At 46.9% G+C, this 25570-nt stretch overlaps 2 protein-coding genes across 3 annotated transcripts in view; both read left to right on the forward strand.

Annotated features, from left to right (window-relative positions):
* The window catches only part of THEM4 (thioesterase superfamily member 4), a 37546-nt gene extending 32497 nt beyond the window's left edge, over nt 1-5049 (forward strand). The window contains exons 5-6 of one of the 2 annotated variants that reach the window (XM_024762911.1): nt 1082-1206; nt 4601-5049. In XM_024762911.1, the coding sequence (XP_024618679.1) occupies nt 1082-1206; nt 4601-4641 (166 nt within the window). In that variant the 3' untranslated portion in view covers nt 4642-5049. Of the gene's footprint in view, nt 1-781; nt 969-1081; nt 1207-4600 lie in introns of those variants that run through there. The other variant, XM_024762912.1, reaches the window with a different exon arrangement.
* Nucleotides 5050-14266: 9217 nt separating this feature from the next.
* Nucleotides 14267-21015, forward strand: THEM5 (thioesterase superfamily member 5). The gene is made up of 7 exons (XM_024762875.1): nt 14267-14389; nt 15311-15512; nt 16747-16780; nt 16816-16920; nt 20035-20145; nt 20438-20562; nt 20876-21015. The coding sequence occupies exons 1-7, from the start codon at nt 14267-14269 to the stop codon at nt 21013-21015; spliced, it is 840 nt and encodes a 279-aa protein (XP_024618643.1).
* Nucleotides 21016-25570: the final 4555 nt, after the last annotated feature.

Genomic DNA, 25570 nt, shown 5'->3' on the forward strand with positions numbered 1-25570 from the left:
AGTTAACCTACATGGGCTGAAAATTGAGGTGATTCCCCAAAGAAAGGGGAAGGTAGGTGTGTGAATGAGAGAGTGTGGTGAGGGGTAGGACAGATGGATAAATGAAAGACGCAACGTTAGTAGGAAAGGGAGATGCTGAGCAGGCAAGAACACCTAATGTCCCCCGGGTCTTAGTAAATCCTGGATTGGCAAAGCTCAGTTGTTCCATCGAGAAGTTCAGGAAAATCTACTGGGAGCAAAAACTGGACAGAGGGATAATCAGAGTGTTAATTTCCTTTCCACATGGAGTAGTTCCTTCACCCACATGATGGTACTATAGGAACATAAAACACATCTCCCTACTCTACATTATGTTTCTACCAACTAAAATTATACCTTTAAAGAGATACCTTTTTCATTATAGTACTATATCTCTAAGATTCCCAGAGGTGACTGTAACCACTAGATACATATAGCTATATAAATTTAAATTTGAATTAATAGAAATTAAATAAATGTAAAGATTCCGTTTCTCATTCACAATAACCACATTTTGAGTGCTCAGTAGCCATCTGTGGCTACCATATTGGACAGCTCAGCTGTGGAGCATTTCTGTCATCGCAAATTCTGTTGGACAGCACTGAATTAGCACATTAAGCTGTTACCAGGAGTTTGTTATTCAGTGTCTTTCTAGTGACAGTTACTCTAAAGGGGATTTGGTGAGTAATTGACAGAGATTGACAGAGAAAATGAGAGAAGCTGACTGGGACCATCCCATGGTCCTATTTTCATTTCTTTAAAGGATTTCGGCTCCCTTCAGATGGGACAGCCTCTGCCACCGCAGAGCTGGAATCATCTGGTGATTTCTTTGAACCTAACCCACAACAGCAGTCTCTGGACTGGGTGCCCAGGAGCCACCTGAGAGCAATGGTGCTTGGGAGGAAGGGGGTGTGAGCAACTGGTGGTGTCAGAATTTTATCTAAAACAGCACCCACTGATAACCAGGTATCATAAATTTCCACCCCTGTCATGCACTTGATCATCTCTCAATGCTACATAAATCTGATAAAAGCTGGATTTTTTTCATTTTTTTTTTCTGCAGACCTATCCCCCTCTGTTCTGTTGTTGTGATAAATAGCCAACTTGATAAAATTGAGGGGAGGAAATTGTTTCTTTCTTGTACTGTTCGAAGTGCTGATGAGAAGATCCTGTACTCAGAGGCAACAGGTAAGAAGCTGCCACTTTCTATTTTAGGTTTGGTTTAATTTATTTTGGGTTTTTTTGTTTTGGGGGGTTGTCGTTTTGTTTTGTTTTGGTTTTATAACCCATACATGCCAAGAAATTCTTAATTCCCTGCATGCAAAGAACAAGTTAAAGGTATTCTTACTCATTGCTGGTAGAGAGCTGGTATATCTCTGAAAATTATAGTCAGGTACCTTTTGACCCATTTTCAGGATTTTATCCCATAGGTATACTAACATGTGTGCAACATTACAATGTGTAAGGTTGCTCTAGGGTTCCAGTAGTTGTGCTACTCATGCAATGTTATTTGGACTAGCAAAAGATTGGCAAAATATAAATACCTATCAATAGGAGACTAGGTAAAGAGACTACAGTTCATCCATAAACTATATTATGTGTACCATAAAAAATATTGTGTAATATAGTGGTGCCATAAATAAGAATAAGGAAACTCCTTTTTGTATGATATGGAGCTATATATCATTACTATATATTGAATGAAAAACACAAGCTACAGGACAGTGAATGTGTTTATGTTATCATCAGTGTAGAAAAAGTAGAGAGGTTCTTCCCATTCTCTTGCCTTTTTCTCCTTCCTTCCATTTCACCCCTTCCTTCCTTCCTAAATATTTCTAAAGCTATTAGGTAGAGTCAGGCATGGTAGGCTGGGGGATAAGGGGGAAGCCACAGGGAGGGGTGGCTACAGCAGCCCATCGCTGTCTGGGAGCCTGAGTGGAGTGGAGGGTGTCTGCACAGGGGAGTGGCCCAGCACAGGATGTCAGAGCCCAACTATGGGAAGGAAGGAGTCCCCATGGGGAGCAGCGTGGGTGTCAGAGCCCACAGGGAGAGAGGGTGGCGTCTGCACAGGCTGGCAGCCATGACGGGAGCTAGGTTTCTCCACATCAGAGGAGTTCCAGATATGGAAAAAGAGTTAACAAGAATGAGCACTGTTGTGTTGGATTGGTGTTAGAGATACTAGACATGGATATTTTCTCAGTCTTTTGCTCTTGCAAATACTGTTGTAATGAGTAACTTTGTATATCGTCAGCTGTCACAGGGCCTTTGCAAGTGAGGGGTCCTGGAAGCCTCACCTTCAGTAGCTTCAGACTTAGACAAGTTAATTTAGATATCCAATGCTTTTTGTTTTGTTTTGTTTTGTTTTTTAATTTTTTAATTTATTTATTTAATCTGGCTGCTCCAGGTCTTAGTTGTAGCATGCGGGATCTAGTTCCCTGAACAGGGATCGAACCCAGCCCCCTGCTTTGGGAGCATGGAGTCTTAACCACTGGACCACCAGGGAAGTCCCTTTTTGTTGTTTTTATTTTAATGGACCTCAGATGCACATGTTTGGGTTACTCAGAATCCTTGATTTAGGATACAGAGCCATTATTGGTACGTGAATGGTCATCTTTTACTTACTCATTCACTAATGTATTTATTTTTCTAATTTAATAATAAACATCCTGAAACCTACAATCAAACAAGAACCAGAATCTTAATAATATTAGATCCCTCCCTAATTACTTTTCCCCACCTCATCCTCCTATTTTTCCTTCAGAGGTAACTCTGATCTAGAATTTTGTGATTTTCATTCCTTTATACCTTATTGGGTTTTTTTTTAAGTTTGATTAAGAATATATTTATTTTAAAAAAAGAATATATTTGTGCCTAATATATTGTTTAGTTGTTTGTTTTTGAACTTTGTAGAAAAGAGATTGTGCTATATGTGCTTTTCTGGGACTTGATTTTTTTTTTCTACCCAGCTTCCTGTTACTGAAGTTCACCCATGTGGTTGGCTATGAAGTTTGCTCATTTACTGCAGTATAATATTCCATTGTGTGACTATACCACAATGGATTTATCTCTTCCTCTAATGGTGGGCCTCTGACTATTATGAATGGCGCTACTATTAACATTCTTATTCATGTCTCCTGCTGGTGTATATGGGCAAGAGCTTGGCATATACTTAGGAGTGGAATTTCTGGGTTGGAGGGTATAAGAGTGTTCAGCCTTACAGGGAAATGCCAGATTGTTTTCTAAAGCTGTACCAAATTACATTCCCACCAGCAATATATGACATTCTGTTGATCCCTGTCTTTTCTAGCAATTGGTAAAGTCAAATTTCTTGATTTTTGCCAATCAAATGGTTATAAAATGGTATTTCAGTTTGATCTAAAGTTGCATTTCCCTGATTACCTATGGAGCTGAGCATCTCTTCATATATTTATTGACCATATTTGTTTCCTATTCTGTGAAATTCCTGTTTTCTCAGCCTCTTTTATTGTTTTTTTTCCTCTTTTTTTACTGATTTATAGGAATTCTTTATCTATTTTTTATAAAACGAATCTTTTTGTTGGCTATGTAAGTTGCACATATCTCCTTCTAGTATATAAGTTGTCTTTTATTTGCTTTAAGTTATCTTTTTTATGAACAGAAGTTTTTAATGTAAATATAGTCACATTTATTAAATTTTTTCCTTTATGGTTAATGCTTCTTGTATCTTGTTTAAGAAATTCATTTTTCCCTTAAGTGTCAGCTGTTTGCTGGAATGATAGATAAAAGAAGCAGGAGGAAGATCATGAATAATTTGAATCCACAGTCAATGTAAAAATCCTATTCCAGGCTGTGGTTTATACTTTCTGTCTCACTAAACCTTTCAGTATCATAAAGGTAACAGATGGCTCAGTTGTAATTTTACTTCCTTTCACTTCCTTGACTATCTCTAATGGAAGTGGTAATGAACCATGAAATGACCAAGTGGCAGAGGACCTGGTTACCCAGGAGAGCTAATACAGTATTGTGAGAATCAAAAGTTGATTCTTTTTTTTTTAAATAAATTTTCTTAAGGTTCTTTCCTTTTTAAAAATTCTATTCTTTTTATTTTATTTGTTCTTGGCTGTGTTGGGTCTTGGTTGGGGCACACAGGATCTTCATTGCAGCTTGCGGGATCCTCCACTGTGCTGCGCAGGCTCCTCATTGTGGAGCGGGGCTTCTCTCTAGTTGTGTCACATAGGCTCCAGAGCACGTGGGCCGTGTAGTTGCTGTACGTGGGCTCTCTAGTTGTGGCCTGCGTGCTCAATAGTTGCGGCACGTGGGCTCAGTTGCCCTGCGGCATGTGGGATCTTAGTTCCCCAACCAGGGATCAAACCCACATCCCCTGCATTGGAAGGCGGATTCTTAACCACTGGACCACCAGGGAAGTCCCCAAAAGTTGATTCTTAATTTGGCTGAAAAATGAGAGTGGGCAGATATCCTGAAGGTACCAATATGAATCAAAGTGCTTTTGTGTGTGTATATATGTATTTCTACTTAGAGAAGACCCATCAGATAGATTGAAGTCAGTTGACTTATAATCATCTTTTGTTATTTTGTTGTTTAGGCTTATTTATAAAGCTGGATCCTGAAAAAAGTTTGATATAAAAGAGCTTCTGGTGAATTCCACACCAATCTGCGTAAGGCTGTCCCTCCTCCAGAAGAAGCAGTTGTCTTCAGTCCTATTCTACTCACCCACTGTTGAATCCCCCATCAGGTGAAGCCTGCTAACACGGACCTTCCTAAACAAGTCTTTTGAATACAATTCCAGGAGCTCCATTTCCACCTTCCAAACTTTTTTACACAGAGACACTCCCTGTGAGAGTATCAGCAGTTCTTTCTGTCTCCTTAGGATAAGTGTCTGGTTCTCCTAAAATTTGAATGGGCTCCTTAAGTTTGCATAGGTGTGATGTCTGATCCATTGCATTCTGGAGAAAAAAATCATATTGAAACTTTTACCACAAACCTGGAAATGCCAGAAAACCAAAGGAAGGAATAAATATGTCGGTGCACGAATACGTGTGTGTGTGTGTGTGTGTGTGTGTGTTGTGTGTGTGTGCATTATAAATTACAAAAGCAGCTTTGTTGTATCTAAACAAATCTTTTTGGCTACAGTAGGAAACACAACTAGTTCCTGTAGGATCGGATACCTCACATCTGTTGTCTTGGATTCTAGGGATTAAACTACTGTGCCATTTTAACATAGGCTGTGTTATTGTATCTTACCAATAGCATAGTATTGGTAATAGCATCACTGGAAGGAGCCTGTGTTCATTTCCTAAGTGTTTTAATCCATTTGGACTTCTGTAACAAAGTACCACAGACCAGGTAGCTTATAAAAAACAGAAATTTATTGCTTACAGTTAAAATGGAAAGTCCAGGATCAAGATGCCAACATGTCACCTTCTGGTGAGGGCCCACTTACTGGTTCATATCTGGTACCTTCTCACCGTGTCCTTATTTGGTGGAAGAAGCTAGAGATCTCTCTGGATCCTTTTTGATAAGGACACTAATCCCATTCATGAGGGCTCCACCTTAAGCACTTCCCCAAAGCTCCACCTGCTAATACCATCACACTGGGTGTTAGGATTTCAACATATGAATTGGGCTGGGGGTGGGTGGTGGGGCAGGGTCTATCTGTAGATAATCCCAAAGAATCCACAAAAAAAAACTAAAGCTAATAAACGAATTCAGCAAAGTTGCAGCATACAAGACCTCATAAAATTTTTAAACTTTTGTGCATCAAAGGACATTATCAAGAAAGTAGAAAGGCAACCTATAGAATGGGAGAAAATATTAGCAAAAAATATATCTGATAAGGGTTTAGTATTCAGAATATATTAAAAATTCTTAAAGCTCAACCCAAAAAAAGCCCACAATTTAAAAATGAGCAAAGGACTTGATTAGACATTTCTCCAAAGAAGGTATACAAATTGCCAACAAGCACATGAAAAGATGTTCACCATCATTTGTCATTAAGGAAATGCATATCAAAACCACACTTCATATTCACTGAGAGGACTAGAATTTTTTAATAGAAAATAACAAGTGTCAACGAGAATATGAAGAAATGGGAACCCTCCTACATTGTTGGTCAGAATATAAAATGGTGCAGCTTCTATGGAAGACAGTTTGGTGGTCCCTCAGAAGGTTAAACATAGAATTACTATATGGCCCAGGAATTCTACTCCTAGGTATATGTCCAAGAAAAATGAAAACATATGTCCACGCAGAAACTTGTACACAAAAGTTTATAGCAGCATTATTCATAATAACCAAAAGGTGGAAACAACCCACGTGGAAAATAACAAGTGTTGGCATAACCCTCAGACAGTGCTGGTGGGAATATAAAATGGTGTGACCACTAGGGAAGACAGTTTGGCAGCTCCTCGAAAAGCTAAACATAAAATTACCATATGACCCAGGCATTCCAAAGGAATTGAAAAGAGGGACTCAAACAGGTACTTATATGCCAGTGTTCGTTGCAGTATTATTCACAATGGCCAAAAGGTAGAAGCAATCCAAGTGTCCATCAGCAGATGAATGGGTAAGTAAAATCCATAAAATAGAATATTATTCAGCCATTAAAAGGAAGGAAATTCTGACACATGCTACAACATGGATGAACCTTGAAAACATGCTAAGCAAAATATGCCAGACAAAAGAGGACAAATATTGTATGATTCTACTTGCGTGAAGTCTCTTGAGTAGGCAAATTCACAGAGACAGAAAATAGAATAGAGGTTAAAAGGGGGCTGGGGAGAGGGAGGAATAGGGAGTTATTGTTTAATAGGTGCAGAATTTTTCGGGATGATGAAAAAGTTTTGGAAATAGAGGTGATAGTTACACAATATTGTGGATGTAATTAATGCCACTGAGTTGTACACTTGAAAGTGGTTAACCTGGCTAGTTCTATGTTATATTTTTTTACCACAACTTTTAAAATTTAATGTAATATACAGAAAGCATTGAATTATATACTTTAACGTGTGAATTGTATGTTAAATTTTATCTCAACAAAGCTGTTAAAAAAGGTAATACTTAAAATGCAAGTACAGGGACTTCCCTGGTGGCGCAGTGGTTAAGACTCTGCGCTCCCAATGCAGGGGGCCTGGGTTCGATCCCTGGTCAGGGAACTAGATCCCACATGCATACCTCAACTAAGAGTTTGCATGCTGCAACTAAGAAGCCCGCCTGCCACAACTAAGACCCGGTGCAACCAAATAAATAATTTTTTTTAAGTAATTGAGAAAACTGCAAGTACATGTTTCCCCCATTATCCCAAAGTACAGTGTTCCTATGAAACCTTTCATAAACTGAAATAGTGTAAAGCAAAGAAGCAATTACCTAAGGACACATCTTGCAAATAAACTGAGATAAAACACAGATGCTCACAGACACACTTCAAAGCTGTGGCTGCTTGTTGCTGGGATGTTGAGTGTAGTTCCCTGGGAAGGAGTTGGCAGTGCCACTCTTGCTGCTGCTCAGGGTACCCACTGCATCTAAAAGACTTGCTGTAGGGACTTCCCTGGCGGTCCAGTGGTTAAGACTCCGTGCTTCCAATGGAAGGGGGCATGGGTTCAATCCCCGGCCAGGGAGCTAAGATCCCATATGCCATGCAGCACAGCAGCCAAGAAAATTTTTTAAAATAAAAAAAATAAAAGGCTGGCTGTAAAATGCTGAATGCTACTTTTGCTTTTCAACTTTTTTCATAAAAGCGAAAATCCTCTTCAGGTACCTTTCAGTTAGTGAAAACAGGTACTAATATAGGTCTTTTGTAAAATCAAATTTGAGTAAAGCAAACTTTTGAAGAGCAAACACAAGAAAACAGCAGAGCTGTCACTTACATTCCAGGAGTCCTTTGTCAGTCACATTACAAGCATAAAACTGACTGACGTATTCTGTTTCATTGATCTCATTTAAAATACTATTATGATAAGGTGTTTCTAGTAAAAGCAAAAATATGAGTTTATTTATTTATTGGCTGTGTTGGGTCTTCGTTGCTGTGCTCAGGCTTTTTCTAGCTGCGTCGAGCAGCTTGGTTGCGGTGCGCGGGCCTCTCATTGCTGTGGCTTCTCTGGTTGCAGAGCATGGGTCTAGGCAGGTGGGCTTCACTAGCTGTAGGACACAGGCTCAGTAGTTGTGGCGCACAGGCTTAGTTGCTCCGTGGCATGTGGGATCTTCCCGGACCAGGGCTCTGCATTGGCAGGCGGATTCTTAACCACTGTGCCACAAGGAGGTTAAGACTCTGTGCTCCCAATGCAGGGGACCCAGGTTTGATCCCTGGTCAGAAAACTAGATCCTGCACACCACAACTAAGAGTTCACATGCCACAACTAAAGGTCCCGCACGTGGCAACGAAGATCTCGTGGGCTGCAACTAAGACCTGGCGCAGCCAAATAAATAAATAAATGTTAAATAAATAAAATGAATGTGACCTTACTTTGTACCCCGCGCTTGGAAAACAGATGTGAAGGAATTTCAGGTTTTGAAGGTACCACCTCTCAAGTGATTGGGTATGAGAAAGGAGGAATTTCAGGTGTTGAAGGTACCACCTCTCAAGTGATTGGGTATGAGAAAGGGGGAATTTCAGGTGCGGGCCTGGCCAGGCCTATGAGCACACATGTACACATACACACACACACACACACACACACACACACACCCCTTCAGGATTTGTCACTTTCTGAGCTTAGAGATCCTGCCTCTCTCTGCCTCTTAGCATTTCACAAATAGGAAATCAGTTCCAGCTGAGCAGTTGGGAGAGCTGTCACGTTTCTGGGAGGAGCTCAGGCTTTCCTCAGTTGGCCTAGTTCCCTGACCCTGTACTCTGCCGGGGGAGACCCCCCTCCTTCAGCCCATTGACCATACCAGGCAGCAGCACTTGGAGCCAGCAGCTGCCTATCAGCTGCCCAGCTCCCCTGGGCATGGGGTCTTCTGCCACAGCCCTGCCTTCCCTGTGTTATTCTTCTCCCAGGTGAGCATCTCAGCAGCCCACCCAGAGCCCCTCTGGGCAGAGTACTTAGCAACAACTGCTTTTAACTCCACCCGGTGTCCCAGGTTCGGTGAAGACAGCTTTTTCTCCTGTCTTGATCAGTCTGAGGCCGAGCCTCCCATTAGCACTTCCCACCCACAGCAAAGACCAAGAACCTTAGAAACTGGATAAAGCAAAAACCCTGAAGCACCGTAGAGCCAAATGATTAATCAGTTCCAACATATTTTCCTTTCCAAAGGGCCCACTGTGGGCACCAGAGTATAAAATGAATCTCAGGAAAGTCCCTCCCAGAGGGAACCAGGAAAAGACAGCTGACCTAGGAGGACTCAGAGAGGACAGATCTGGGGCAGACAAGCAAGAAACTTCTGGAAGAGCGATGTGAGAAAGGCCCAAGAATGAGCTTAGAACCAGGGGACATGATCAGCTGTGTGCAAGACAAGATCCAACCAGAGTCTGGCTCATGCAAAATTTTTATACATTAGTTGCAACATTTAAAAGTTAGAAGTTTTCACATAAAAATCTGGATTTGTGCTGGCTTTTTTGGGAAAATGAGAAGAGCTGGCAACTGGGCCTGGATTCTATGGTGGCAACTCCTGAATGGAACATGGCCAGCACAGCCCCCTCTTGGGGCCCTCAAGTTTGCCCATCGCTCTCTGAGTGCACAGCGGCTCGTTTCCAGCCTGCCCCCTGACGCTTAGCTCATAAGAATGTCAAGAAACCAAGTGTCCCTGAGGGCAGGACCAGCCTGGGCGGGAGTCTGGAGATCAGCCATGAACTGATAGGGAGATGGGCAGTCGGGGAGCCCTCCAGAAATTGCCCTGTGTGAGCCTATAGGGCCGAGTCTTCAGGAAGGATTTGAGTTCACAGTGCACTAAATAGCAATGGTGTCTAGGAAGGCTACCAGGGAAGTTCCTTCCTCATCCAGAAAGGCCAGATGGGTGTCATCCCAGACAGAACCCCTCCAAAGTGCTGGGAATCCCCCATCACAGCAGGGAGCCAGCCAGCCCTGCTGGCCATCAGGGGAGATCCACCGCATGTCCAGAATGATCTGAGAAGGCTTCCAGGTCTCCCCAAGATGAGGAGGACTTTGTAAGATTTCTGGAAACGTTATAATTTTCCTCTTTAAATGTCTTGAAACAACACAAAAATCTTTAAACAAAAAAATGTCCTATGAACTTGTTTGGCGGGCAGCAAGGGAGGAGGGCAGGCCGGGGCGACTAAGTGCTATTGCGTAGTCAGTCTTGTGAGGGAAGGGAGCTTGAAAAGAGAGAAGAGGGCACGAGTTTACATTTGGGAGGACCCGGGACCAAGAAGTGACCTGCCAAACCTACCACGGCCTTGGTTACCCATGTTGCTTCGCTCCAAGCCAAAGAATTTTCCAGTTCAGTGGTGTGCCGGAGCCAACGCCTACCAGCTTGCAAGAGCTGGTTGAGCACACCTCTTCCCAGCCTCATGGTCAGGGTCAGTGGCATCATATGGGTAGCCTGAAATCAGCCACCATGGGAATATTTACACAACAAAAGCTGGCAAATGCTACCAACTAGAGTTCTCCGCCCCACCAGGAGCTGTTAATCCCTTACCACTTACCAGCACACCACCGCTGGTTCTTCTGGGCACCACCTGCCAGGTCAGGCCCACGATGTGCTTCTGGGGATTTGTCATGTCTCAGCCAGAGAAGCCCCAAACTCAGCATTCCCCTACAAGGTCCCAAACAGGAAATGCACCGGGCAGACAACAAGCTAAATGAGAATCCAACAGGAGTTCTGAATTACGCTGAACCTTCCCTGACTTCCCTGTTTTCTAATTGCTTATCCAGGTCTGGGGAGAAGGTTTTTCTCTGAGCCGAGTGTTCTTTGTTCTCTCTGAGCTGAATTCACACAGAAGGAGAAGGGCTGTGGCCAAAGACCATGTTCGAGGCACTAGCCAAGCACCTTTCCACCTCCCTGGGTAGCTGAATTCCCAGCCCACGTGTCGGAAGAGCTCTGTGTTGCAGAAAGAATCCACGAGATGTGTGAAATGGTGCGAAAGGAGTCCAAAAGGGGGAAAAGAGTGCTTTCTTCACAATGCTAATCTGTCTCTTCCTAGATGGCCTTGGACAACCAACTTCCTCCATCTTATGCCAGCCACCAGAATTCAGCACCCCACATACGATTTTGCCATCACCATAGATGTTCTCCTCAGATATCTTTCTCTCTAATTACCTTCCATCTGTCATACCCTTGATCCCATTATTCCTGTTCTTAAATATCACAGACAGCACCAGATCTTCATTTCTTTTATTTTCACTCTTCCCCCCTCCCAGCTGGGAAATGGAGGCTGGTCATCTCAACCACTGTCTTTTAATTTCCCTGTATTCTCCTGGACCACAGCATCCAGTTGAACCTTGGATATTATCAATTCAAGGAAAATAAAAGTTATACAAGAAATAAAAAGTAACTATAGCATATGGCAAGGCTGAGAACAAAATTTTTGTAATCATAATGATGTAAGGATTTGAAAGTTGATTTAACCAAAAATTGCAAAGCAACTAGTAAAGTAGGAGGGTGCCTACAGGAAAAGCTTCCTGTGTTTCCCCTTTACTTTCACACACACCTCTGATGTCAGATGTGTGGGGTTTTCCTCCACACCAAGCAATTCTCTGCAACACCAGTTGGATGCCCTATAATTCAATTCTGACACTAACCAAAGTTAGTGCAGACCCCACTGGTTAAAGTCTCAGTCCCACGAGACCGTGCCCCACTTCAAATGCCAGTCACAAGTAATAGGTCACCAAGGTACCCACAACTTCTGTCTGACTTGGCTACAAATCAGAGGTTCCATGAGCCCTCCTCTCCTTGGATTTGATTGTTGGCTAGAACAGTTCACCAAACTCAGAGAAACACTTACTTACGTTTACCAGCTTACGATTTAATGAAGGGTATGATAAAAGATACACATGAACAGTCAGATGAAGAGATAGATACATAGGGCAAGGTCTGGGAGGATCCTGAGCCCCATGGAGGTGGGGTGTGCCAACCCGGAATTTTTTTTAATTGGGGGATTTTTATGGAGGCTTCATCACGTTGGGATGATGGATCATTAAGTCAGTCTCCAACCCCCTCCGCTTCCTGAAGGATGGGAGGTGAGATTGAAAATCCCAAGCTTCTAATCATGGCTTGGTCTTTCTGGTGACCACCCCCCCATCCTGAGGCTATCTGGAGTCCACTCAGAGTCACCTCATTGGAACAAAAGATACTCCTGTCACCCAGGAAACTTCAAGGGATTTAGGAGCTCTGTGTCAGGAAGCAGACAATGAACTCAGGCAATGAAACAAGGATTTCCTTTCCCAGGTTCAGCTACTGATTCTTCTTGGGATGACAGCCCCTGCCTCCTCCTGGGGCAACCTTCCTGGGATCAGCTTCCAGCCTCCGGGGCCCCCTGTGGATCCCTCTCCTTCTCCCAACTCCCTCTTCCTCAGCCTTCCCTTCAGTCCGTCTACCCTTTCTAAGATTCCTCTTTTCACTCCTGTCTCCTCCTCGAGTCCCATCTCCCAAATCAAGTATCACACATAGAGGCTGGCAGAGGGAATGAAGGAATGCTCAGTATCAGGGGAGGGTGGGGCAAGCCAGAGGATACGGGGCATCCTCTCCAGCCCACGGCTACTGCATAGGAATGAAGATCCTGTTGCCAGATTTTTCCACTTATCTGGAGGTCCTTGGCCTTCTGCTTTGTATGAAACTCCCTGTTTTATTTTATTTTATTTTATTTATTTTTGGCTGCTTTGGGTCTCAGTTGTGGCATGTGGGATCTTTTGTTGTGGCACACAGGCTCCTCTCTAGTTGTGGTGCAAGGGCTTCTCTCTAGTTGCAGCGCACGGGCTTAGTTGCCCCATGGCATGTGGGATCTTTGTTCCCCGACCAGGGACGGAACCCGCGTCTCCCTCATTGGAAGGTGGATTCTTAACCACTGGACCACTAGGGAAGTCCCAACTCCCTGTTTTTAAATGTTGACAACTAACTCAAATATCTATGATTAGACCCAGAGACTAAATCGACCAAAAAACTGGGTTCCCCCAGTCCTTGAAGAAATTTCCTTCAAACCTTGACAAGAGATGAGGAAGATATTTATATCCTAGTCTTCTAGGACAGCTAACTACAGAAGGTGGGATAAAGTCTTTAAATTTCCATATTAAATCAGTACGATCTTTCAGAACCTACCAAACACATCATCATCATCATTATAATTCCATCTTTGCATAGTTCTGACCTTTAGAACACACTTTATTCTAGTGCATTAAAATCCGGGACTTTTAGTTGAAAACTGGCAGTTTTAATTCAGTACAAGAAATACCACCACCAAAAAGAGTCCGCACCCTTGCAGATGCTCACTGAGCACTCCTCCCCACTCCCCCACTCAAAGCTGGCTCTTTTCCAGGCTCGTCATCAGCAAAGCCTCCTCTGCCCCACTCCCTGCCTCACTCCCAGCATTGTCTGCTGCCATCACCCGCTCCCTGGGGTTCCCAAAGCACAGAATGCCCTTGCTAACTAAGCTGCTCCCTCCCTGAATGATTTTCTGGCCTCCCCTTCCAAGGCCTCACCCCACCCCACCCCGCGCCTCCCCACCCTGTCCTCACCAGGGACCAGCAGTGGAGGCTTGCCTGGGCTGCCCTCTGTATGAGATAGAAGAAGGGGGTGGCTGAGGGCTGCGAGTTGGTTTTCTGAGTCCCAGGATCATACCAGAGCTTTCAGAGTCTTGCTGCAGAGCACCTGCCACAAACACTCCACCAACACACGCAGACACTCCACCAGTAGCCTCCAATCAAGGATTAGACCTCCCTTATCTTTCTGGGAATATTACTGAGTTCTCCCCAGAAAAACTCCGGGGGCAACTCTCCAAAGCTTCATATATGCTATACTATTTCATTATGTACTTTTTTGCTCCTTTAATAAATATTTCTTTCTGAACTCAGGCCAGTCCCGCTATGCATTCATGCCCAAGCAGCATCTGCCCCTCCCCAAGTGCTGGGGGTGGGGGTGGGTGACGCTGGACCAGGTCAAGTCCCCAAGCATCTATGGGTGCTGTTATCAAACCAGCCCAGCCTTGCCTAATCGTCTGCGGTGGCAGCTTGCTAATGAAAGCCTTGTGACAAAGAGTGAGGCTTCTCTCAGAGGTGGCTGCCCCGACAGCCCCAAGGTGCAGCCGAAAAAGTGCTCTCACTCGCCTCGCTGCCGCAGCCCTTGCCGATCCCGGGGCTCAGCCATGATAAGAAGAGGCCTCCGGGCGGCAGCAAGACTTGGCCACCACGGAGCCCTTCCTGGCGGCCCCTACATCCTGCCCACGTTCAGCCTTGTCTCCGCATTCGGATCCTCCATGGACTCCCTGGTGAGTGAGTGCCCCACTCAGCCAGATGGGCAGCCCCTCTCCTAGGGACCGCGGGTGTAGGGAGCACCCCAAATCTCCTCTTCCCAGATCGTGGCCGAGGCAGGTGAGCAGTTTGTTGGGAGCTATTTGATTTGGCAAAGGAAACCAAGTAGCCCAGATCCATAACTAAGACTACCAGGTTACTTTCAACCTGATCTGAATCTTGTGTGGCCACCACTTACTTTCCTCCTATGGCACTCAGACTGTTGCAGCTGAGTTGTGACACCCCCAGACAGAGGACCCTGTGTGTGGCCGACTGCCCATGGGTGCGTTTGGTGCGTGAGCATCTGGCATCACAGAGGACCCCTCCTCATCCCACAGAAGGTACCGCACCACTGTGGGCGCCCAAAACAGGTTTCAAAGGAAGCCCCCTTCCCCGGGCAGGCCCACGGCTATGGACAGAGCTGGAGTAGCCCCTGAAGTGAGGGGGTGATAACAGTGGTCCTCACCTGTGGTCACACCCCCAGGGTAGACAGTGTCTCAGGATGAGCTCTAGTCTGACCATCAGCTCGCACACTCACAAGCTGGGCAACCTTAGCCGTGTTTCTTCAGTTTCCCCATCTGCAAGGTGGGGCTAATGCTAGCTGTTCTCAGCCTCAAAGAACAGCTCACAGGCTTTAAAACAGGACAATTTTAATGCACCACCACAGAGCAGCGTGCCTCTGTCAGCCCCCATGCCTTTCCTTCCCTTCCTTTGCACATTAGTGTCCCCTTCCCTGGTCACCCACAGGAGTCCCCAAGGGTCATCTCCCTCAAGTCAACACTGGCGGAAGGGATTGAAGAGCCCAGGAACCCAGGAGCACACTACCTACAGGTCCTGAAGCCAAAGCAGCAGCCCACCTCCCAGGAAGCTGTCTAGTCTCCCTGATTTTTCCTGCCCAGGTCTCAAGATTCTGTCAGGAGAAGACAGATTTGAAGAATTATGCCCTCCCCAATGCCAGCTGGTGTCCAGACATGCTGAACCTGTACCACGAATTTCTGGAGAAAACTAAGGCCGATGGCTGGATCAGACTGCCCTCCTTCAAGTCCAACAGAAACCACATCCAGGGGCTCAAGCTCCCATTAGTGTTAACAGTTTCCTCAGGTAAGGCCTGGGCGCAGAGGGCCCGTTGGCACACATGCACCCCAGCCCACCAGGGTCAGATCAGCCAGCGCCCTTCCCTGTGGTCAGAGCTGCTCAAAAAGGAAATTCACAAGCTCTGTGCCAGTTCTCAGCCAGAAGTTTTTTCTGCTAACTCCACCCCGCCTGCTGCAGCCCCAGGCAGGTGGATGAGAAAATCATCCTCTCAGGCCCCTGGCTCCCCTCCTCCCAGGGGAAGAGAGCACACCCTAGCAGCTACCTCTGCTCCCAGCCCAGAGTGCACCCACTGGAGAACTGCTGACTCAGCTCCCTGCCCCGCTGCCTTCTCACCAGGGCTGCTTCCCTTGCTCTCAAGCCTTATCCCAAGTCTTCCTCCCCACCCCACAAAGGTCTGAGGACTCCCCCTTGCCCACTGCAGACCTCCGCACACCATCCCTGCTCTGCTAGGCCCAGAGGCTCTCCTGAAACACCCACGGATCCGAGTGATAGAGTTTTCCACTTTGATCTCTCTGTGTGTGCGTGTGTGTGAGCACGCGTGTGTGTTAACTTGTCTCTCTCATTCACATATGTGTTCTTCCAGCCCAGTGATGAATGGGTGGTACATTGGGTTTAGGGAAAAAACAAAGCAGGTACACCAAAAATTTTTGAAGACTTTGGATTCCATCCAAAAAGGATATAGTTCTTATAGTCGCCTTGAGAAAAATAATCACAACTTTGGGGGACTCTGCTGCACTCATTTTTCTGTTCAGTATTGTTATTTTGAATTATATGTGAATTAAATGCCATACACTTTAATTTTCAATGTTTAAGGTCTCTTGCCCCGACCCTACATCTATTCTCAGCCAGGGAACTTCATGAGGGTTTCTTCCTCAAGACTCAGGGCTCCCTGAGGACAGGGCTGTGTCCCCACACACCCAGGGCTCCCTGAGGACAGAGCTGTGTCCCCACAGACCCAGGGCTCCCTGAGGACAGGGCTGTGTCCCCACAGACACAGGGCTCCCTGAGGACAGGGCTGTGTCCCCCTCAGACCGAGGGCCCTGAGGACAGGTCCGTACCTTGCTCTCCAATTGAAGGTTCCCTGAGAGCAGAGCCTGTATGTCCTCTGGTTCTCTCCTCAACCCTATATCTGAGGCCGGGCTCCATCCATGCTGCTGAACGACTGGCCCTTCATCCTGACTGGGCCCCATGCCCTCACGCACTCCTGTCTTCAGCTGTGTCAATCCCCATCTCTCCCCAGACAAAAGTGACTGTCACATCTTCACCAGGTGTATCAAAACGGAAGGACACAAAAAAAAAAAAAAAAAAAAAAAACGGAAGGACAAGGCTACGAGTATGTCATCTTTTTCCACCCATCCAAGAAGAAGTCCGTCTGTCTTTTCCAACCAGGCCCCTACCTGGAGGGGCCCCGAGGGTAAGGCCACAGGCAGGCCCAGTGGGGGACATCTTTGGCTGCTTCCTGGGCTTGACTCAGGAGATGGATTGGGTGCAACCAGGCTCTGGGATCTATACCTCTCTCTAAGGAGCTGGGTTGGGAGTGGGAAGCTCTGGGCTCCAGTCTCACAGTATCAGACTTGAAAGGATATTCTGTCATCTGGTCCAGTCCCCACTGTGCAGATAAAAAAGAGCCTCCTTATTCAGGTCTGGGAATTTTCCAGTAAGAAGGGGTCTTAGAAGCCACTTTGAGAAGGATGTGTTGGACTTGGAAGAAGACAGGATCTGAAATTAGGAGCCAGGCTCCCAGTCCTGCTCTGTCAGGCTTGCTTGGAGACACCGAGCAAGCAATTTAACCTCTAGCCTTCGGGCTCCTTACCTAAATCTTGGTGCAATAATATCTACCTTCCAGAATAGCTGATAGATATGATATTATGGGCCTATATGTATGTGCTCGTAAACCGTAAAGCACAATATAGCTATCAGGCCATCTATCCAAACGTCACCTTCTATCCATGGGCAAACTGAGGCACACAGAGGTAAGTTATCTTGCCCAAGGTAGCACAGGCAGTCAAGGTCAGGACCAGGTCTCTCATCCAGGAGCTGGGACTCCAAGTCCATTGCTTCTCCCACTGTACTCCATTGCCTCCAAACTGGCAATAGACCCAGGAAGGAACTCACACTGGACATAAATACATTCACGAGGGAAACCAGGCTGGCCCTGAGCTTCTTGCCCGAGAATACTGGGTCACCGTGTCCACGGGTGTCTGCCTTCTCCATCCTTGTTCCTGCCTTAGACACTCACTGAATGCTATTGTTGGTTTCAGAATTCCTGCAAGGGAGAAGAGGGAGGAGGGGGAAGGAGAAGCTTTAGGGTCCCAAGGCCTGAGAGAGACTCAATTGCAGTTAAACAGAGTTCAAAGAACTTAATAGATGTCAGCACCTCTACAGGCCATGGATTCAGACTGCAGCCCTTTGTCACCTTGGCCATCCTTAAGGTATCTTCCATGGGGACACTGATTTCCACACTAGTGCAGGCAGACACTGGGGGACTAGGTCAGAGCTCTACCCAGGCCATGGGTCCCCTCCGTTCTGAAGAGGAACACCCCCAAGAAGGCAGGGATAGGATGGAGTGTGGCTGACTCATGGAGGTGGGGCCGTGGAGTCAGAGGAGGACCACCCAACACTGAGGCCAGAGGACTGAGGGGGTCCAGAGAAGAAACGAGCGCCAAATTAGAAAAACCCAGTTCAGTCTATCTCCTGGGTAAGGAAAAACCCAGTTCTTCCCTGCTACGTCTGTCTTTCCTGTGAGTCTCCTTTACTCTCATATAGAACACTTCCCTTCCGACACTTCTGGTCACCAAATGTTTGCAGATTTTTCCCCACAACAAGCAATGTTCTGTGATGCCAGCTGGGTGTCCTACAATTTAACTCCATTCTGACACTGTCTACCTAGAGGTAGTGCCAGATCCCACAGGTTAAAGTCTCAGTCCCACAAGACTGCTCCCACCCTTCTTCAGATGCCAATGGCAAGTGTAGGTCCCCAGGTTACCCACAACTTCTGTCTGATTTGGCTACAATTGGTGGTTCCCAGAACCCTCTCCTGTGGTTGGATTAATTTACTAGAACCACTCACAGAACTCAGAGAAACACTTATAGTTACCAGTTTATTAAAGATATGATAAAGGATGAACATCCAGGTGGAAGAAACCCATAAGGTAAGGTCTGGGAGAATCCCAAGCGCAGGAGCTCCCGTCCCTGCGGAGTTGGGGTGCGTCACTCTTCTAGTGTGGATGTGTTGGCCAACCTCGAAGCTCTCTGAGACCCATACTAATTGGAATTATTATGGAGGCTTCAACACATAGGTATGATCAATCATTAGCTCCATTTTCAGCCCTTCTCTCTTCTCAAGAGAATTGGGGGAGGGGCGGGGGGCAGGGCTGAAAATTCCAAGCTTCCAATCATGGCTTGGTCTTTCTGGTGACCAGCCCTCAACCAGGAGCCAGCCGAGAGTTGCCTCATTAGAAAAGACACTCCTATCACCCAGGAAATAGAGGTTTTCAGGAGCTCTGTGCCAGGAATCAAGGACAGAGACCAATATATGTATTTTCTATTATCTTGACAAGTACCCACCCAGCCCCTAGGCAGTGAGGCCTGGTAGGCTTCTGGCTGACCAAGAGCTACCCTGAAGCACCTACACACTTGCGGACGGGTCTCCTGCCTGGCCAGTGAGGACAACGAGGGAAGAGCAGGCTTAGGGTTCTTCGGCAACAACTCTTCCCCTCCTTCAAGCAATCTGAGAAGGGAGGTGACTAGAAGCGTACGTGAGGTTTTGTAAACATTACCTCATTTGATCTGATGAGATAGAAATTATTTTTATTCACAATTCACAGTGAGAAAACTAAAGCTCAGAAAGGTTTAGCAACTTGCACAAGATCAAACGTGTGAACGTGGAGGCAAGGAGTCAAACCAGGTGGGTGTGGTTGCATGGCCCCCAGCTGGGTGCCTTTCTATTGTCCCCAGCTTAACCAGCAATGGAGCTTCGGCATGAAGGTCAGCTTACACAAGTGAGAATGAGAGTTTTATGTGCTGTACATAAAGCAAGTGTTGGCATCATGGCTTTCCACCGGCAGCACTGCTCGGGAGTCTATCTCGTCAGCACTTTATAGGTCCTAGGTTAAGTTCCACGTTTACCCATCTTGGAAATGGGGGCTCAACACTGGCCATAGTGACTAGTGAGGTGAGAGCTGGCCCAAGGTCATGGTTTAGAGACTAAAGCCCCAAAGTTCAGGGACTTTATCATTCCCTGTAGGAGTGCACCTTTCCAAATTATGGTAGTTGCCGCCAGGAATTAGCTGATGAATCTGAAAAAGGTTTTTCCATTAACTCTAACAACAAAAAAAGTTTTTTCCTGGTGAAATAAAATCATGGTATCAGTGGTTGCTAACACATGCTGTAGCGACATGGAAGACAAATCAGCTGATTTTGACTGGTTTGATCAGACGGGATCCAGATCTGTTTCCTTTCCATTCCTGGGGAAAGATGGAGGTGGGGTTGTTCCAGCCCTGGCCTTGCCCCCTGCCCCCACCACTAGGTTTGCCCACGGAGGGTCACTGGCAGCCATGATAGACGAGACCTTCTCTAAAACTGCTTATCTGACTGGAGACGGGCTGTTCACACTGAATCTCAACACCAGGTTCAAAAAGTAAGTACGGATCCTTGGGGTGTTGGCCGTTGAGGGGACAGCCATGCGTGGCAGTTGAGGTGTAGAAGTCCTGCCTGTCACTCTCCTTCCCCAGCCACACGGTCCTCTGGTTCCCGGCCAGAATGCAACCTCTGCTGTCAGACTCTGGTTGCTGGCAGATGGGCCCTGAGCCCAGAACCACTTTAGTCCTTGAGGCAGGGCGGGATGAAGAGAAGGATGGGGGGACAGAGAGGTAAAGGGATGGCGGCCAGGGGTTCATGTGAGGGAGGGGCTAAGCCGCCTCCTCTCCCAGCTTGATCCGTATGGGCTCTCTGGCTGTGCTGAACGTTGGCGTGGAAAAGGTTGAGGACCAGAAGCTTTACATATCCTGCGTTGCCCAGAGCACGGACCAGCAGACCGTTTACGCCAAAGCTTCAGGTAGAGAGAGCCTCAGCCCCAGGCCCTGTCCTGCCACCCCGACACCCAGAACAAACAGAAGGGGAATGTTAAGGATCCAGTCCCAAGCCGGAGTCCAGCTTTTTAGAGTGGGGTTGGGTACTTGCAGGAGACACAGACAAAGTGAGGGAAAACCCAACTAGGTTTTTTTTTTTTCTATGTATGAGTGGCCCAACCTGTACCACAGGAGAGGACCCAGGTACTGAGTAACTGGGTGCACATGCTCTGAGCACCCCATCAAGCTCCTACCATCCGTGCTCTGGCTCCAGCCACTTGGCTCCCCCTTCTCTGGCAGGTACTTTCCTCCAGCTGCAGCTGGAAGAGGATTCATCTCAATACTACACACTATGCCTTCAGGAGAGCCTACTGCCAACCGCCTTGCCTACCTGGGACACACCCCAGAGCAGTGGGGGGTGTCCGGGAAGTAACTGGTGAAGTGAGGGAGAAGGCACTTTCCTTTGCATAAATAAAGTCTCACAGCCCCGTTCGCAGTCCAAGACCCTTCTGCAGTTGGAAATGAAAATCCTTCCAGGGCCTTCCACATACCCACCTTCCCATCCAGCACCAATAGAAGCGATGTACTGAGACCTGCCAGGAACCAGGCACTGGGTGAGGCACCAAGCACACAGCGATGAAAGACAGGGCCCCTGGCCTCGAGATGCACAACTGCGGGCCGGGAGCAGAGTGCCCCATCAGCTCCTCCCACCCCACCGTGGCTCTGGTTATGGGTGCAGTGCAGACACAAAGGGAGGGGGGGCGGTCAATTTTACTCTAGGAAAGCGACCAAAGAAGGCTTTCTAGAGGAAGCTGTGCTTGAATGGAGTCTCAGAAGTTAAGTGGTGTCCACCAGGCAGGCAGGGGACTATTCCAAACAGAGGGGCTATTGCGAGCAAAGGCACAAAGGGATGAAAGAGCACAGCGACTTTGGAGAACAGCAAGGTGTTGAGTGGGGCAGGAGTTTAGGGAAAGAGAAGGGGGCAGGGCAGGTGCAGGCCATGGAAGGCTCCTTAAACTCTGCAATGGAGCTTGAACTGTGTCTTGTAGGCAACAGGGAGCCTTCAAAGTGTTTGGGCTAGGGAGTGACATAAAGTTTTGTTTTTTCAAAAGATGACTCTGGTGGCAATAAGAGGTCAGCAAGACTGAATGTGGGAGCACTGGTTAGGAGATCCTTGCAGGGCTCCAAACTAGAGATAGGAAGGACCTGACATGGTTCAAAGCCATGAAGATGAGAGATATGGAATATGTTGCAAACAAGAGTACAGAACTTTGCCACTAATTGTATGTAGTGGATCTGTGAAGGGGAGCCTTCAAGGATGACTCCAAGTTTCCAGCTTGGTGCTTCCAGGTGGCATCATTGGGAATACAGGGGAGCAAGTTTGAGGTGGGGGAAGATAATGAGCTCAGTTTCACACGCATGGAACCCCATGGAACCCCCATCGCATGGTGATCCCCAGCAGGAGCCTGGATATTGTCATTCGGAACTCAGAACTGTTGACATACTGACTCGATTTGTAAGTCATCAGTATAAAAACTGACATGGAATCCCTGGGAGTGGATTATGCAGAATGAAAGTGAAGAGGAGGCAAAGGGTGTGAGAGTGACAGGATGGGAGAGAAAGGAAGGACAGGGAAAGGGGTCAAAGACAGAACCTTTGGTCACACTAAGGCTTAAAGCTGGGGCAGAGAATCAAAAACCCACTAAGGGGGCTTCCCTGGTGGCGCAGTGGTTGAGAGTCCGCCTGCCGATGCAGGGGACACGGGTTCGTGCCCTGGTACGGGAAGATCCCACATGCCGCGGAGCGGCTGGGCCCGTGAGCTATGGCCGCTGAGCCTGCGCGTCTGGAGCCTGTGCTCCGCAATGGGAGAGGCCACAACAGTGAGAGGCCCGCATACTGCAAAAAAAAAAGAACAAAAAAAACCCCACTAAGGAAGCCAAGAATAGGACAGGATGGACCATCCTTAACAAGGCGAGGTCAACAGTATCAAATGCTAAATAGAAGGCAAGGCAGATGGGAACTAAAAAGAGGCCTTTGGACTTGGCAGAGAGGAAGGTGGTGGTCTTCTTTGCCAGGAGGTGGGAACAAAATCCAGATTATGGTGGATGAAAAACTGAATGGGAATAACAGAGTGAAGCTAGATGACTCTTTCTAGGAATTTTGTTGTTGTTGTCATTGTTACGTTATTTAAAGAAAGAGATTTGAGTATATTTATAAATTGTTTTGGAAGGAGCCAGTGGAGAGAGGCTGAAACCCTAGGAGAGAGAGAGGTGTCCTCCAACAGAACAGCTATATGGTCTTAGAGATGGATCAAGAGCACAGTGGAGACAGGAGTCACAGGACAGCATCAACATGACTCTGAGACCAAAAGGAAGAAGTGGGGCATGCAGAGCAGGACGGAAAGTTGCCGGGATCTATGCCAGAGCACCTCGACTTCCTCAGTGAAATAGGAGGCAGGCCATCAGTGGGGAAAGAGGTCCGGAGGAAGGGGTGCACATTTCTAAGGAGGAAAGGTTTGATGTGAGGGGGAAGAACAATGGACTGGAGGAGGCAATGGCCACCCAGGAGAAGACTGTACCTCCTCTGGGCCTGCAGAGGACAGGGGTGGGAAACTGAGCAGCTTCCACAGGGATAGGCAGGATTCCATCAAGCCCAGTAGGTGGAGGGGATGTCCAGGGAGAGGTCAAAGATTAGAGGAGTTTTACCAAAGAATGAGAGCTCCAAGTGACATGTCATAAAGGATTTTATTATTAGGTATGGTAATGCCAAGTGCTGAGACAGATAAACCTTTACATCTCCATAATCTAACCTGTATCTTAAATAGACTGTACTTTTCACTCACACAAAGTCCAATTTTTGGTGTCTAGCAGTCATTCAGGAACCTGACTGACAAGCATGATCTAACACATGATTTCCAAAGTCATCCTGGGTGTTGACATCCAGTTGCCAGAAGAGAGAATAACAAGGGAGGTTTAGGGGGCCAAACTTCAAAGTGTTTCCTCAGTCACAAGACCGCACCAAACTGCAAGGGAGGTTGGCTGGAAAATATGATGTAACTATATGTTGTAGAAGAAAGAGAAATAGGTTTGGGGGCTTCCCTGGTGGCACAGTGGTTGAGAGTCCGCCTGCCAACGCAGGGGACACGGGTTCGTGCCCCGGTCCTGAAAGATCCCACATGCCGCAGAGCGGCTGGGCCCGTGGGCCATGGCCGTTGAGCCTGCACGTCCAGAGCCTGTGCTCCACAACGGGAGAGGCCACAACAGTGAGAGGCCCATGTACCGCAAAAAAAAAATAAAAAAACATAACAAAAAAACTCACATTAGAGAAATAGGTTTGGTAAGTAGCTAGCACCCACTGCCTCAGTTTGAAAGGAGGATAGGCAGAGGAGGGATGGGTCTGTGTCCAAACCCTCATCCTGACAAGTGAAGAATTCAAGTTCAGGCCTCAGCTAAGATTCCAGGACCTGGGACTAGGGCTGGGGATTCAGGGGATCAGAGAGAAGGAAGTTTTTGTGGCATGGAACAGGGTCAGAGAGTTGGACCCAAATTCAGCAGTGGTGGAGAGGTGGGTGGATCAGGTTCTCTTTCTAGTAACTAGACCACACACTTCCTGAGCCATCTGTCTTGAATAACGAGCAAAAGATTGGTTGACGTGGATTTGAAGGCACTTGATCCAGTGCCCTCCAAAAACGGGAGACTTACTAGAGGCCATAACAAGAAATCTTGTGGCAGCCAACTATGCCCTCCCCCATATACTCACATAAAAACTCTTTCTCCTGCGCTTTCACAGTTGCCTTTGATAACCTATTAAGCCCAGAGTCTAAATCAGTGTATACCAAAAACATATTGTCCTTTATTCACGGTCAAAAAGGACCTAATCTTCATTTAAACACTCCCAAGAGAAGAAGGGAAATATATTCTATCCTTCCTATGCAGTCAAGTAAACGAAGGGAACTGAAACAGTGGTACTTGGAAACTCAAGTACAGCTTGCTTCTCTCTTCTGTCATCTGGAAACTGGATGCCAACACCCAGGATGACTTTGGAAGTCATGTGTTGAGGATGGCAGAGGTTGGACGCACACTGTCACTTCTCTACTGGGGCCAGCTTCTAACAGAAACAGGCAAAAGCTGGAAATCTACAGAGGTAGGAGGCTCTCAGGCAAGGCCCCACAGCCGGGCTGGGAGTGTCAGCCTTGACTAGAGAAGGCCAAGTGGGCAGGCAGGGATCTTGGTAAGGGGAATGAGGTCATCAGCTGCTGGAATACTTCTCTAGTGTCGAGGGCTTTGACAGATGCCTCTCTTCTCCCAGGAGGCCAAGTATTGCAGCTTTCTAGGCAGAACAAGGGGAGTTTCTGCCTCCACACTTTAAAAACCAATTCCATGTGTAGTGCATTCATTGGAATTACAGCTACTACATAGGCAGATGGGGTGGAATCCAACAAGCCATCCAGGCAAATGTGGCAGGTTATTCTGCTCGAATCAGCTTATTCTGCTTGAAGGATATGTGTTCTCCAAATGTCTGAATCAAGTGCCAAGAGAAACCAAAGAGTGAATAAGGCAATTGTAAGACCAACCAGTTCCAGACGGCAAGGGACATCAATAGTCCATACCAGCTCTTAAAGAAGGGGCCCCTAAAGTCTTCCTGAAACTAAGACCACAGAGTTAGGTCATTTATCACGGGTCCTGGGTGAGGAGCCAGAGCTGCAAGAAACAGTATATCACCAACCCTATCACCTGCTAGCACCTACAGTGAGCATTGGCGGCCAAGTCATGCTGCCTGAGGCCACCGCTCAAGGACACAGGACAATTTAGCCGAAAAGCCCAGGGAGTCTTGTAGCAGTTGTCTGCCGACCTGGAGGAAAGGTCTGTCCCCTCTGTGTCTCTTCATCTGGCTTGAACCAGGAAAGCACTCTGTACTTTAAGTCCTCTAAGTGGCCCAGTCCTCTAAGTGGCCATCTACAGTGGCACTGGCGAGAAAAAGGAGGTCAAGGCCCTG

This window comes from Neophocaena asiaeorientalis, unplaced genomic scaffold (genome assembly GCF_003031525.2).
Source record: "Neophocaena asiaeorientalis asiaeorientalis breed wild unplaced genomic scaffold, Neophocaena_asiaeorientalis_V1.1 scaffold167, whole genome shotgun sequence".
NCBI classification, from domain to species: domain Eukaryota; kingdom Metazoa; phylum Chordata; class Mammalia; order Artiodactyla; family Phocoenidae; genus Neophocaena; species Neophocaena asiaeorientalis.